Source organism: Cordyceps fumosorosea, assembly GCF_001636725.1.
Source record: "Cordyceps fumosorosea ARSEF 2679 chromosome Unknown scaffold_19, whole genome shotgun sequence".
Taxonomy (NCBI): domain Eukaryota; kingdom Fungi; phylum Ascomycota; class Sordariomycetes; order Hypocreales; family Cordycipitaceae; genus Cordyceps; species Cordyceps fumosorosea.
This window is the reverse complement of record NW_017387319.1, coordinates 271,969-285,220: the sequence shown is the minus strand read 5'-3', so window position 1 is coordinate 285,220 and position 13,252 is coordinate 271,969. Positions and strand designations below refer to the sequence as shown.

At 53.4% G+C, this 13,252-nt stretch overlaps 1 protein-coding gene across 1 annotated transcript; it reads right to left on the bottom strand.

Moving 5' to 3' along the window:
- Nucleotides 1-10,543: 10,543 nt before the first annotated feature.
- ISF_06964 (sexual development transcription factor NsdD) lies at nucleotides 10,544-11,905 on the bottom strand (the record flags this gene model as incomplete). Its single annotated transcript, XM_018850568.1, has 3 exons — nucleotides 10,544-10,723; nucleotides 10,779-11,081; nucleotides 11,156-11,905. 3 exons carry the CDS (start codon nucleotides 11,903-11,905, stop codon nucleotides 10,544-10,546), a joined length of 1,233 nt encoding a protein of 410 aa, XP_018702213.1.
- Nucleotides 11,906-13,252: the final 1,347 nt, after the last annotated feature.

The following is a 13,252-nucleotide window of genomic DNA, read 5'->3' as shown; positions in this document are numbered from 1 at the left end:
CATTTACACAAACCAACACGCCCAAAGTTGGCGGCCTCTGCCACGATCTCTTTCCACCATTTCCAACTATCTCCAAGGCAATACCCCAGTAATATTTACTTAATATGTCTATTGATCTTTCTCGTAATCGTCTTTTCCTTCTTTATCCTCTACATCAAAAGTTTCACAATAAAGTTGTCCACGCCCCCAATCCCCAATCCATGCCCCACATGATGAAAGACGACGGATGGTACGAGAGTATTCTCCCTCAGCTTCGGCGATATGTCCTTACGAAGTTTAAACTATTACCTTGCATTCCCTTATCGAAAGGGACCCTTTGCGATGAGACGATGGGCCTGACTCGTTGCGATACAGATGTGGAGAAAAGGAGGTGGGCAGGGCAAGCGAAAAAAGAAGGCTTCTAGAGCCTTGGCTTGCCTGGGTGGGCTTGTCATTCGTAATTAATTCAGATCCATACATAACATGGGCGGCGCGTCATGTCCGAGATGGGGACAAATCCATTCCACAAAAGGAAAAGAGAAGGAAAAAGTGAAAGCGGCATTACTCGCGAAGAGAACGGCGGTCTGGTGACCCCGGCTCTCTGGTATGCGATTCAGCGCAAAGTGAACCCAGTTGCCACGAGTCTTGCTCGGGAGCATCGGGTCTCACCCCCCTCCCTCTTTTCAGAATCGTCATAGATCGTATCTAGTTGGACAGTCCAAGGGAATCGGGCCTGGCTAGCTTCGAGTGTATAGGGAAATTACGCCGGTAGAGAAACTTGCTCACCCTTTCGGAGCCTGCTCTTCCGGAGCAGAGTCCGACGCGAGTTGGAGTGCGGGCACGAGTTAGACAAGATGAAGGAGACCTAGCTTACCTGCTGCTTCTCCCTCTCGGAACGCGCAGGCTGCCTCGTTCGTTTATGCCGACTCGGATTCAGCCCCCAAGAACCCAATCTCCTTGGTCTCTGAGAGCGCAACACTCCCCTCCCCCCTTCCTTACAGTCATAATACTTCATACAAGGCGCAGCAGAAGCAAAGCCCGACGCAGGCATGACGAGCAAAGTCCGAAATCGAAGTCACTAGTCAGTTCCCATCGTTGGCGTGTATCCACTGGAAACTCGGTCACGCGAGCAAAAAAAATCTATAGATGCGACGGGTTGTCGATAGTCCCGATGTGGAGATACACGGGGCCTGTGTTGATATTTCCGTCTCTGTATGGCCAGGGAATGATTCATGGAGACAGAGAAAAAGGTTCACCCCTGTTATTGTTATTTTGCTCTTCGGCCTTTTGGTTCGTCCAATGCGTCGGAGTCTGACTCGTCATCGAAGGAACATGTGGGGGGCCCATCGATGATCCCAGGAGAAGCGGTCAAATGAATAATTCTTTCTGGAAGGAGCTTTTCTTCCTTGAAGAGTCGTATCCCCTGCCCACTTGTCCTTGTCGGGCAATGCCCAGAACCGATGCCAATTACCCGCGCAGACAGTACCAGTAGCGCTGACGCCGAGGCAAGGCGCAGCTGGGGGAGATGGACCTCTCATTCGAGGGAGGAGTGCATCAAAAGAGAGGATGAGGCTGTGTGGGCCGAGGTCAAAATAATACCCATGTATGGTAGATGCACTTCGTGCATCGTTTCTCCGGGCTCGCTGCTCAAATGCCGAGTTGTGCTGGGGGGGGGGGGGGGCTAAGAGGGATGATCGGTGCCTGGAATCGCACAGAATTGCCGCTTTCAGCCCCGAGGGACGATCCCGCTAATCACCAACCACGGACTCTCGAGGACCCCGTCAACCGTCACTATCAATCACCTCGGTTCGCTCTCGCTGTGGGTAGCGATGTGAGCACTGCGAGTTGCCCTGATGCAACCTCCCGGTTCGTACCAGTAGCGAATGTTCCGGCTTCTTCCCGGGTGGTGCACCGCAGCGTGTCATCCGTCCACAAAATTGTATAATTGACCAGAGACAAAGTACCACTTTCCCCCGTAACTAATGCAGCGATCCCACGTCTCGTCAAGGGGGCGACGTGTCAGTCAGAGGTACAAACGAATACCTGTATGGATTCTGTTGTCTCGGAATCGCCAGACTCCAGCAATAGGTGCGATTCAGTCTATTCAGACAGAGTTGTATGGACCTCGGACCTCAAGACCGCAACACCCCCACCTCCCACTCCCTGGGCAAGAGATGAGATACGCCGATATGGGGGTGAGTCCCTGTTCATCCAGACGGAGCCCGGGCTAGGCTAGCAAGTTGGCAAGCTAGCATCGCCGCTGGATCACCAAGTCTTCGCTGGTGGGCCGGGCGGCCAACGACGGCGACACAGAGACTTCTTCAGGAAACACGCCCTGTATATCTGGTGTAAGAGTGTGGCAAATCGACAAGGCTACCTTGTCCTTGTTCTAGTGCCACCCTCATGTCTGGACCTGCCTGCCAGTGAAATCCCCGCTCCAGCAGAACAACAGCGTTTCCAGAAGCAGACGCACGGGCAGTTCTGAGTGCAACGGGGACAAGCTTTGAGCAAGAAAGGAAAAAGGGGGCAGAGATCCAGAAGACAGTTGAGATTGCCCCGAAAACTTCACACGCCCCTCGGGGCATGACCAGCTTTCCCAGTCGTTGACCGACGACCCCTTTGCTAGGGCCGCAACCCTTGGATGCGTTGCATCACGACTCTGCCTTGAATACGAGTCTCGTCGAACTCCCGTCATGGTGGGATTTTGATATGTTGCACGTCGCCGCACCATGCCCCTCTGGCACAGGTCCTTCACTGGCGCATACCACATCTTTGGCGGGCTGAAATGAGCCTTGAACGTCCTAATAACAAGGAGATGGTAGCGAAACGCACAAGACCTTCGTAAAGCCCGCGGCACCCGCCGCAGACACATTGGGCCAGCGTCGCACCAACAATGCAGGACTCAGGACCGGCTCACATAACTCAATCGCATTATGCCACTCGGTGGCACAGCCTGACCTGAACAGTTGCAGCACCTTCTCCGTTCTCCGCAGTGTCGGGTCTAGCTAGTAGTTATGGCGGCAAGGTGGCATTGCACTGATACACTGCTTTACTGGTGCATCTGCCGAGCCCCAGTATCACAATCTGCAACCGAGACAGCCTGTAGTTGCTTTTTCCTCTCGGGTTGCCCTCTTGTTCTGTACTCTGAAGCGCGGTGGACTTCCGAGGAGGGTCCTTAAGGCACGATGAATATAGAAAATACACACATGTAATCTGTTCACTGCCATTCCCAGGGAGCGGTGTGGACAGATTGCGCCCTGCTCTCTGCCGCGTTGACTCGCCTTACTCAAGCCGTGTGGAGTGAAATCCTCTGGTGTGCGGCTTGCCTGAATAATGACGCCTTGTCACGGTGGTCAGGTGGACAGACTGCGGAGAGAGAAAGAGCCTTGAGACATCCCGCATCTCCTGACCGCTGCCAAGCTGAACGATCATGGAATGTGGGTGGAAGTCCCGACGCAGTCGTACGTGGCATGGCCGATGTTCCGTTGCCGAGGCGCGCCGCTCTGCAGAGATGCAAGCGTGGACATGAGTGGTGAGCCGTGACGGGATCCCGTGCGAGACAGCGAGTCTGATTTCATGTAGATATAATCATGTCAATGCGACAATGGATGAGATTTTTTTTTTTTTTTTTTTTTTTCATCATTTTGCCGCGTTTTGAATAGCCGCTACCTCATAGACCGACTCTTTCTGTGGGTTTCTGCAGCTGGCTAGTCGTGCAGCTGATGCATCAGTTTGATCGCCTCAGTCATCAGACGTGCGGCCTGGCGCCGCGGCATGCATGGTCCGCTGGTGATAGGTCAGCAACCCTCAAAAGTAATGGATAGTGGGATGGCCCGCCGCCGTGCCATCTCTGAGTAAGCAAGATTGCCGAATTCCTTACTCCCACCGGCGACTTGATCAGGCATAATCAAGGCAAGAGGTGGGCGTGACGCCGTTATAGCTGTTGCATGAGATCAGCATTCAGGCAGGCTGTCATTGATTCAACCTCGGGGCACCTTGGGCTGCCTGTCTGGGAGCAAGATTGGCCCTAGCTGCAGCGGAAGCGAGATCCGGGTGAGATGCGCCAAAGCGCAGTCATATCGGCCAGGGTTTGAGCGTCAACGCTAGCGCTGAAGAGGGAAAATCTCCCGGGGCGTGTACGACATGTATCAAAGTGTCAAAGAAAAGATCCAGATCCATGCGAGACATCTGGAGACGGGGGTGAGGGCACCATGCACCGTCCCCTGACATTTACTATTCTGCTCTTTGGAATGGCATCTCACGTTGATCGCTCAAGTCCGGCGACTGGCTGGCATTTGCGACATCCCGGCACATGTCCGATCAAGAAACGAAGCGGAGGCTGCTGTGGCAATGTCGCTTAAACGAAGCCTCTCAGGCGATGTAGTAGTGCCACCCTTGTACGGTGTACATAGTTAGTGCCAGGTTCTGCCTTGTGTGCTACTGCCGAGACCGAGAGTCAGCGCGGCGTCGTCGTTGCTGTTGCATCGGCTTTCCTGATGGTTCATGGACAGAGATGGGAAGCGCCGACACGTTTAGCAGCCAGACAAAGTATTGGCGCCGTATTAACTGCCGGACGGGGACGCCTGAATTGCTGGAATGCTGTGGTCATGAGGTCGTCAGAGCAGGTGAAACCAGAGCCACATGAGCTTTTCCCGGCGGTGCAGAGCATTCTAGCGGGTGCAAAGCCAGGCTTTTGCATCTAAGTCAATCTTAAACACGGCAATGCGCGAAATAGCTGGCATAGCACTTTTGGCGTCACGTCATGTGTGTTCGGTCAAACGCGGTGCGTTGTGCCCGCAGGGTGTTTCTTCTTTCCTTGCGGTGGGCTGGTCGTCTCTTGGTGAGCTTACTTGCTTCAAGTTGCCCGCAGCTCGCATTATGATGAAACTCTTGAGTCGTTGACAATGTCATCGTATTTGACCGGCGCAGGCCAGAACTCTTCCGATGGGAGCCATTGCGGTTCGTTAACCGAGATAACATCATGAGGCCCAGATTCCGGCGTGCCGCGGATGGGACAAAATGCTTGGTTGTCTCCCACTGCGTGGTGAACAGCGTCAGGTCTCGGAACAGGCTGGAGGCGCGACGCAAAAGGCTGAGTGAGACATGGCTAATAGCTCTGCATTATGGGATTGATTGCCACTTTGGTGCTTTCTTGAAGCCACGGCTGGTCTTGGATGTCTCATTACGCCTTCGCCTCTCCACAGCCAACAGGGCGCGATTCAGCGTTGGGCGATCGAAGAGCAATGTATCAGCACGTGTGATTTGCTTCTGCTGGAGCGGAGTCGCTTGTTTGTGGCTGCCTGGGCGGAGCACAAAGTGCGTGGTTGATGATGATAGCTGCGGATGGATAGCGGATAAAATTCGACGGCAGACAAAATAATGCAATTGACAATGGTAATGGCGTTGGTGGTAGTGGTGATGATGCAATCAAGCCATCGAATTGTCCGAAGGGAAGGGGGCGTTGGGTCGTTTGGCTACCTCCTTCCTAGGAAGGCGCCTTCTGAAACTATGTACATAGCCTGGCACTGGGCAAAGCCGCTTAACGGCGATCCCCACCAAATCTACCCGACGGCCCGTTCATCGCGCTCACACCTCTTTGCGGCGCAAACGACGACAAGGGATGACAAGAAGGGGGGGAAGGAGGGGGGCGAGGAGGGTAAGAGAGACGCTGAGCAGTGGGTGGCTGAAATGTGACGAAACAAGATAATAAACGGCATTCAGAAAAAGAAAAGAGTCGCAAATCACAGGGACCTCGAGGCGCATCGGCTAGCGACATGTCACAGCATCCAGAGCCCGAATAGGTTACGGTATCGGGCCATCCTGCTGCTAATCTCAGGCCAACTTCCTGTGCGACCAACACCGGCGCTCGTTTACGGTGTACGGAGTATCGACGCCCTGCTTCGCTGGCATGTCGTTCAAAGGATAATTGTAACGGGTGGAGGGAACGTCGGTGCGCATCTCAGGCCGCCCCCCTCAAAGAGGCTTGCGAGGGCTGGGGGAGGGAGATTACCCGTCTCCAGCCCGATAGCGAGCAGCGGATGTCAGCGAGCGGCCGAGTGTGGTGGGCGCTTCCTTGTGTCTCGCCAACGACAACACACACACCCCTCCAACTGCTCTCTGTTGGATGCCTGTCGAGGTCAGTGGCCATGCATTCGCTGGAGCTGTCAGGCGACATGGGGCATAAATCCCGGCAGCCCAAAAATATTTTTCATTGTTCTTCGTCGCCAAAGAACCAGCATGGAGAGGTCACCAGGCCTGGGATTGAGGAAGTTGCGAGGACACCAGCAAAGTAGCGGGGGGAACACGTCTATGGTGGTACAGCGACCCAAGAGAAACAAAAAAGAAGGTCCAGAGACATCAGTATTACACAGCAGCCGTGTCATGACCGTCGGATTTCCTCATGGGTGCCTCCATCGTCCATCAAATCACAGTTACACACCAAGCCGGGCGACTTGGCGGATCTTGCCAGCGGTGAAGCCCAATGCAAACTTGTACGACCGGACAGCTCGTAGGCTAACAGACGACAACAGCATTTCTGAGATCCTTTCTGCAGGTAGCCTTTGGTGACTCTGATGGGGTGACACAGGGCCGTCACACAACACAACGGCGGGCTGACAAGAGAAGGGACGATAGTGGTGGTGAGAAGGGCGGGGAACGGGTGTGTGTGTTTTTGTTTGTGACATGGCCGAAGGGGACATACAGCGCGCGAAGCAGAGCAACTTCAAACGGTGTGACGGGAGGTTTTTGCCAACGAAGAGGATGGGCCGAGGGTCGGGACAAGAACACACAAAGACACATCGACGGGCAACTCAAAGTGACATTTTGCTGGAGCATGACAAATGACTTGCATGCAGGCAATTCAACGCCAAGCCGCCCGGAGGTTAAAAAAAGAAGGCAAATATACAACTTGGCAGGCCGCCCAGCTGAACTGGGGGGCTGACCATCGCTCATCGCGATAGATTGCAGAGTCGCAAGGAACGAATTGTGGCCAGGGTATCACACCCACCCCCTCTCTTGGGCACCCGGAACGAGGAATCTATTCGCTACAACTTGCATACTACTAGATTATCAACTGCATGTTGTGCGCTGTCAGATCCATGCAACTGCCAACCGCGCAGTGCGATTTGCACATGCCAATGCATGCTCCTTTTGCACCTGTCGTATTCACTTCTTCTCTTTTCTTGTTTTGCCCCCGACCTGCCTGGCTGCCTGCATTCCTTCCCGGGCAGAGATCGACAAGGCCTTTGTTTAGCGGGCGCTCAAGATGTCACTGCACTGGGGGCGTTTAGCGAGGCTCGTTCTCTATCCCTAACGCTGTTTCCATGCCTTTCGTATCGGTTAGGGAGTTGTTAGCATATCAGCGGCAAGACACGTAACACAATAAGACACACCGAGATGCATCTGCGTCAACGAGAAATGGCCTTGTTCAGTCCATTTTTTATTTTATGCTTTCTCAGGGTCCAAAGCTAGGTACAGGGGTCCTTTTTGCCCCCCTAGCTTGACAGGAGGAGGGCTATGAGACCTCGGGGACTTCCCAGAGTATGGGTAGAAGACGCCCCTTTCCTCACAGTGCCAATCTCAAACTATCGAGCAAGCGAGAGAGTGAGAAGAAGAAAGGAAACTGAGTCGATTTCTTGCATGGCATGCGTCGCCCATCTGCGCGACACACACAGCCTGGGACCCTGGACGACCCATGCTGGTTACAAGCGCCCAGCCTTTGGCCAAAATGACAGGTCTTGTTTTCACAAACCTGCAACCTGGGGGGTCCCGGCCCTGGTGTGATGGCCCTGCGGGCGCGATCGGGGGCTGAGCGGGCGATGCCAGAACAAAAGCCGTTTGGAAAAACGGGCTTGGGCTGAAAAATCCCAAACGAATCAGAGAGAACATCGACCGACGTTCGTTGGCTAGGGGGGAGGGGGGTTTCGATGTCGAGGCAATCCCCTGTTCCTTCATCTCCTCGCCAATCTCATTGTGGTCTGTTGCTGAAACCTGTTTGGCGCATTGTTCCCCCGACCCATCATCTCAGCCTCGGAAATTACACGATATATGGCCGCCCAACATTGTTGCCTCTCGAAATAGGAGCAGGTCGCCGTTTGCTAAAAAGTAAAAATAACTCGCGGTTCTTGGCGTAACCGCTTGATCGGGATTTTCAAGGGTGCACCGGTGTCAAAACCATGTCTCGGGTTCGGGAGACAACACACCATTTGTCTCCTCAGAACAAAGGAGAGGCCACCCCTTTTCCCGCGGTTTTTTTTATGACCTGACTGCGTAGTTGTCTTGTCGAGTTGTACGACATGAGCAGAGGGGATTTTTTGATATTGACTCGATTTACGTGCATACATGCGTACTCTGCGTTTTTCTTTTCTTTTTTCTTTTTAGCTGCGTCTTATATTATGTTTATCTCAAAATTTATATATAAATTTTACCCGTTTTCCCGCGTGTTTTTCCCTTTGTATTTGCTGACCCGAGAAAAGAAAAGCAAAGTGCCAACTCCAAGAGGCAAAACTTTACCGTGTCTGGTCTCCGCGCCACCAGCCGCAGGTCGAGGGAGGGAGGAACTGAATTGAAGCATAGCCGGCCTCTGTAAAGGCGGTCATCGCGATTGAGTTTTTTTTGTGCATTTTTTTTTTGTTTCTAAACATGATTCATGACATGTCATAAGAAGAGCCCGCATTCCTAGCAGTCACGAGCGCCCAAAAAAGAAAAACAAAAGTAGGCCATCACCCCCCCCTAGCATTCCTGTCCATGTTCAGCTGTGGCTCCCATGACTGTGCGTCCGGAAGTCGAGGGTGCAGTTCCCCGGGAGAAAAAGACAGTTATCAGTTAGCCCGATGGATCGATGGTGCTCACAGCATCCTTGCTCGCTCGTCAGAAACAGGAAAAAGAAAATAAAAAAGAGAGTTGGCAAATAAACGGCAAAGTCTACTTGCTAATTGGGGGGCCGTGCGACGGCAGGGACAAAGAAAGAAGGGAAAAAAAAAGAGGAAACGAATTCTCTAGATTTAATGAAGAGATTAAAGCATAGCTACTTGTAGTAAACTGTAATCAGGAAAGGTTAATAATGAAGCGCGGAACGAGGACAGCTTTGTCATGGTTGGAAGGTTCAAGTCGTCACTTTTTTTTTCCGGGGCTGGGGTCCCCGAGATCTTCCTCGAATCGGCGCTAACGCAAATACGTACCGCGAGCTTGGGAACCTGAACAAGATAGGGAGGGGTTCCTCAATCGGCAGATGCAGCCAACTTGCCCTCCTCCCTGGGTCTCCCAGTACTGCGAAAATAAAAACACTGCATGAAAGAAAAAGGGGGCGCAATATCGAAATACCCATCGCCCGCCTGACAAAGTTAATCGCCATCTCGTACGAGAACAAGGTTCACCGCAGAAATCTTGGGGTTCAGCTAGCCTCGCACCGACAACGCCTTGGCGAGATTCTCCTCCCGTTCCGGCCTCGTCACAAATCGCATCGCAACATGATAAACTCTCTTTTCTATATATTGCTTTTTGACCTCCCCCTTTCAGTTGTCGGCCGTTGATCACACACATGCATACATCACACAAACACGTTGCATTCCAGATCAACTCCAACGTCCCCCCCCCTCGCCCCCTTCCCTCTCAGCCCCAACGGCTCATCGTACGATGGCTGATTACAGTACCCAGGGCCATTTGCCATGTCGCGGTGTTCTGCTACTTTGGGCATGAAGCGCGCGTTCGTAATTGTGGTCTAAAACTCTTCCATCGAGCTAGACATCAGTTGCCACCACAAAATACCACAGATCTGCATCGATCGCCACAGGGTTTCAAACTAGTTTATTTGCACAACTGGATGGATATAATTCACAATTCGTATATAAAACTTATTCGTAGTGAACTTGTATATACTTTCTTTCTCTCTCAAGACCACGTTGCCGGAATCTCTCTCGCCGCCCCCCTTGTTCTGTAACCATGAGTCTATAGCTAGTAAAAGAAAAAAGACAAAACAGCAAGCAATACCAAAATATCCAGAAACGCCCCGGTCATGTCGCCATGACACAACCTGCAAGTGTTGAACAAGCTGTTCAAGCAAAAGGAAAAGAGAGAACCACGAACAGACATGACAGTTTGAAAAGAAAAAAAATTTCAGACTGACAAGTCATCGAAAGTGATAACGCTAACAAGAGAGAAGAAAAGAACCAGAACGCCGCTAGTAAATGCCGAGATTTCCGCCTCCCTTTGCACAAGCCCTCCTCCAAGGTATCATAGTAGAAACATGTGCGCATCTTGTGCGCTGCTCTTCATCATATTCCTTGGCCAAGGAATTTTGATTTTTGGGGGTATTTTGGTTGTTGACATGTCAACTGAGTCCGTCCATTTTATGACACCATGCTATGGAGCATCTTTGGACACTTGAACAAGGTTCGGGTCGAGGCATGCCTCGTAGTGCTCCAAAAGAAAACTCCAGCTCAACGCCATTTGTAGGAACCCGCCTTTTTTGCTCGTCCGAGTCCCTTCCTGCCGACCAGAGCGATCATAGGCAAAGGCCAAAAGCAAGTGTGTGACGTCTGGCGCCACTGAGTCCCAGCAGGATATCTTAGTTGCGCTCCTCCGTCTTCGGCCGCATTGCTCGAGCCTCTAGCTGGCGCTTGCGTTCGAGTTTGGCGTAGTGCAGACCGCAGGCATTGCACAATGTGCGGGCGCCGTCGGGACCTCGCCGCCATTCGGGCGTATCGATCCTATTGCAACTGTGACAACGCCCAGGTGGCGCGGCGCGCTGCTGAAAAGATTAGCTATATGACTCATCCATGTATCTGGTCGGGTCAACTTACACCACGGCGCTTCTTGACCTCATTCACAGGATAGTGCGGCTTCATGCCGTCACTGTACATGGGGTCGTGGCCTTCGTCATAGTGACTCTTGTTTTTGGCACCTTCACGAGCACGCTCGGTATGTTGAACGATGTCGCGGACCTGTTCCAAAGAGCGTTTGATATAGTCGACGTTTGCTAGCATCTCGTTCACTTCGCGTTCGTTAGGAAGGCGGTCGAACGAGCCATGAGCAGCCTGCTGCTCTTGAGCTGCTCGTATATAAACCTCGGCAAAGGTGAAGAGTGTGCGGGAGCTGGATGCGATCTGTGTAAAGGGTTAGCGACGATGAGGCTAGAAGATACTAGTCGACAGCAGCAGCGACAAAGAGGCAGACATACTCGGCTGAAGGATTCGTGGTACGACCAGTTCTCGTAGTGTCTTGGTGCAGCTTCATATCGGCTGCGTGCATATGGAGCAGGTTCGCCGTGGGTTTGCGGGCGAGGAGCGTCGTAGTGCTCGTGTCGGGGGGAGATGGGATACCCGGGCAGCGGCATCTGACCGTGGGGCATGGGACCAGGCTGATAAGGATGTGAGGTGGGAGCAGGTGGTTGCGGGTAGCCGCCCGAGATGGAGCGGTGATCGTGGTGAGAAGGGCCGTCAGGTTTACCAGGCGGCGTCGGCCTGCGATCCGTCACGGGCGGCAGGCCCGGGCGGCCGCTGAAGGGAGGTCTGGGGGAGTCGGCAAAGGCGGGAATGGCATCCTGCCGCGGAGGGAAAGAGGCCGGGTGAAGAGGCTGGGGCGACCTGGAGTGCTTGTCTGAGTCGTTGTACTGGCGTGAGGGGGGAGCGAAGGGCGATGGTAGGCCACCCGAGCCGGGCTGTGGCGGCAAGCTGCCGTGAGCAGGCGGAGGAGGATAAGGTCCGCGGCCGGTACCCGAGATAACTTCGGATATGGAAGGCAGTGATTGACGAGCAGGCGCTTCGGGGGGGCTGCTGTTGTCGTCGGGTGCGCGACGGGGCGGCTCGGAGGAGGAAATCATGGCGGGCGTTGGCGAGTTTGCGGACGACGACTGGGGAGGGTAAGTCGAAGCGGCAAAGGACGGCGGTTGGTAGTGAGAGCTTGGAGTGAGCACAGAGGCAGCTGCCATGGCCGTCTGGTAAGGAGCTGCTGCTGTTTGTAGGAGTGTAGCAGGTTGCGGGTTGGTGGTCGGCTTGGTTGCGAATATGTTTGTGAGGATGAGGTTGTCGACCAAGAGGTGAAGGGTTGTTTTTGGTAGTGGGATGTGTGCAGGTGTAGACAGAGGTTGGAGGAAATCAAGATGAAGCGGACAGCGCTGTTTGGGGCAGGCTTGTTAATATGTGTTATGCAAAGACGACAGGTTAGACGAGGAGGACGAGGGGGGGTAGGGTACTAATAAAAGGCTGGCTCCGCTACCTACCAGATGGACGGACAGGTGAGGTAGGTGTGTGTGATGGGATCAAAGTGGCGTGTGGATGGCTTCCGCTGGGCTTTGGCTTTGTCTTGGGTGTGCTGGGCAGGCAGGCAGGCAGGCGCTGGAGTCGCCCGCTTACTTAGTCAGTACTCCGTACAGATGCGCGTGGCAAGGACGATGGTCGGAAAGAGAGCCCACTGCATCTGTCGCTAAAAGGTGAAAGGGGAGAGAGGAGATGTGTGGATGGATGGATCAAGTGGAGGGGGGAAGGGGGGTGTCGGTGCAACAAGAGCGAGAGGATCTGGCGCGTTTTTAGGCCGTCGATACATCTGACTTGGCAGCAGGGCTCGATGGGAGAAGGGAAGAGGGTGCGCAAGGACGAGGAATCGGGGGACACGACACGAGGGTTATTGATGGAGATTGGAATTGATGGAGGGGGGGTGGCTGTGGTGTGTGTGTTGGCTGTGAGAGTGAGGGTGGCGTGTGCGCAAGGGCCTCGGCGGCCAACGCGCGCGCAAGAGAAGGAAGGTGATGCATGGGAGGGGTGGCTGAGAGAATTGTGGGGTGGCAGGGGAAAATAGATAGAGTATTCGTAAAAAATAATATTAAAAACTAAAAAGAGAAAGGTAGCGATTTAATTAGCCAAAAATCTAACTAAAAGATGGGGCATGGTTTAAGATGAATCGCGCGGCAGGCAGGCTAGGAACCCAGTGATTGATTGTAGTCGAAGTAACAGTTGGCTGGGTATTACTGAGCAATTGCTTGTATTCGTAAAAACCGACTTGATTGTTTGTTGTGTGTGTCAAGGTTGGCCGATGCTTTTCTTTTCCTTTGGCCTTGATCTCGCACAGCTACGCCGCACTGTCCTACCTCCATGCTGTCTATCCCCTTTTCTTCTTGTCCCGTTCTTCTTGTCCCGTTCCCCCCCCTCTGCAACCCATCACAAGGCCACCTGCAGCAAAGGCGACGCAACACCAGCAAGATCTCTGCCCTCCCATCCTGCCATCCCTCTTCTCCCTGTGCCACTTTGCCAGCATCTCGTGCTTCCCCTTCGCGCGCGCC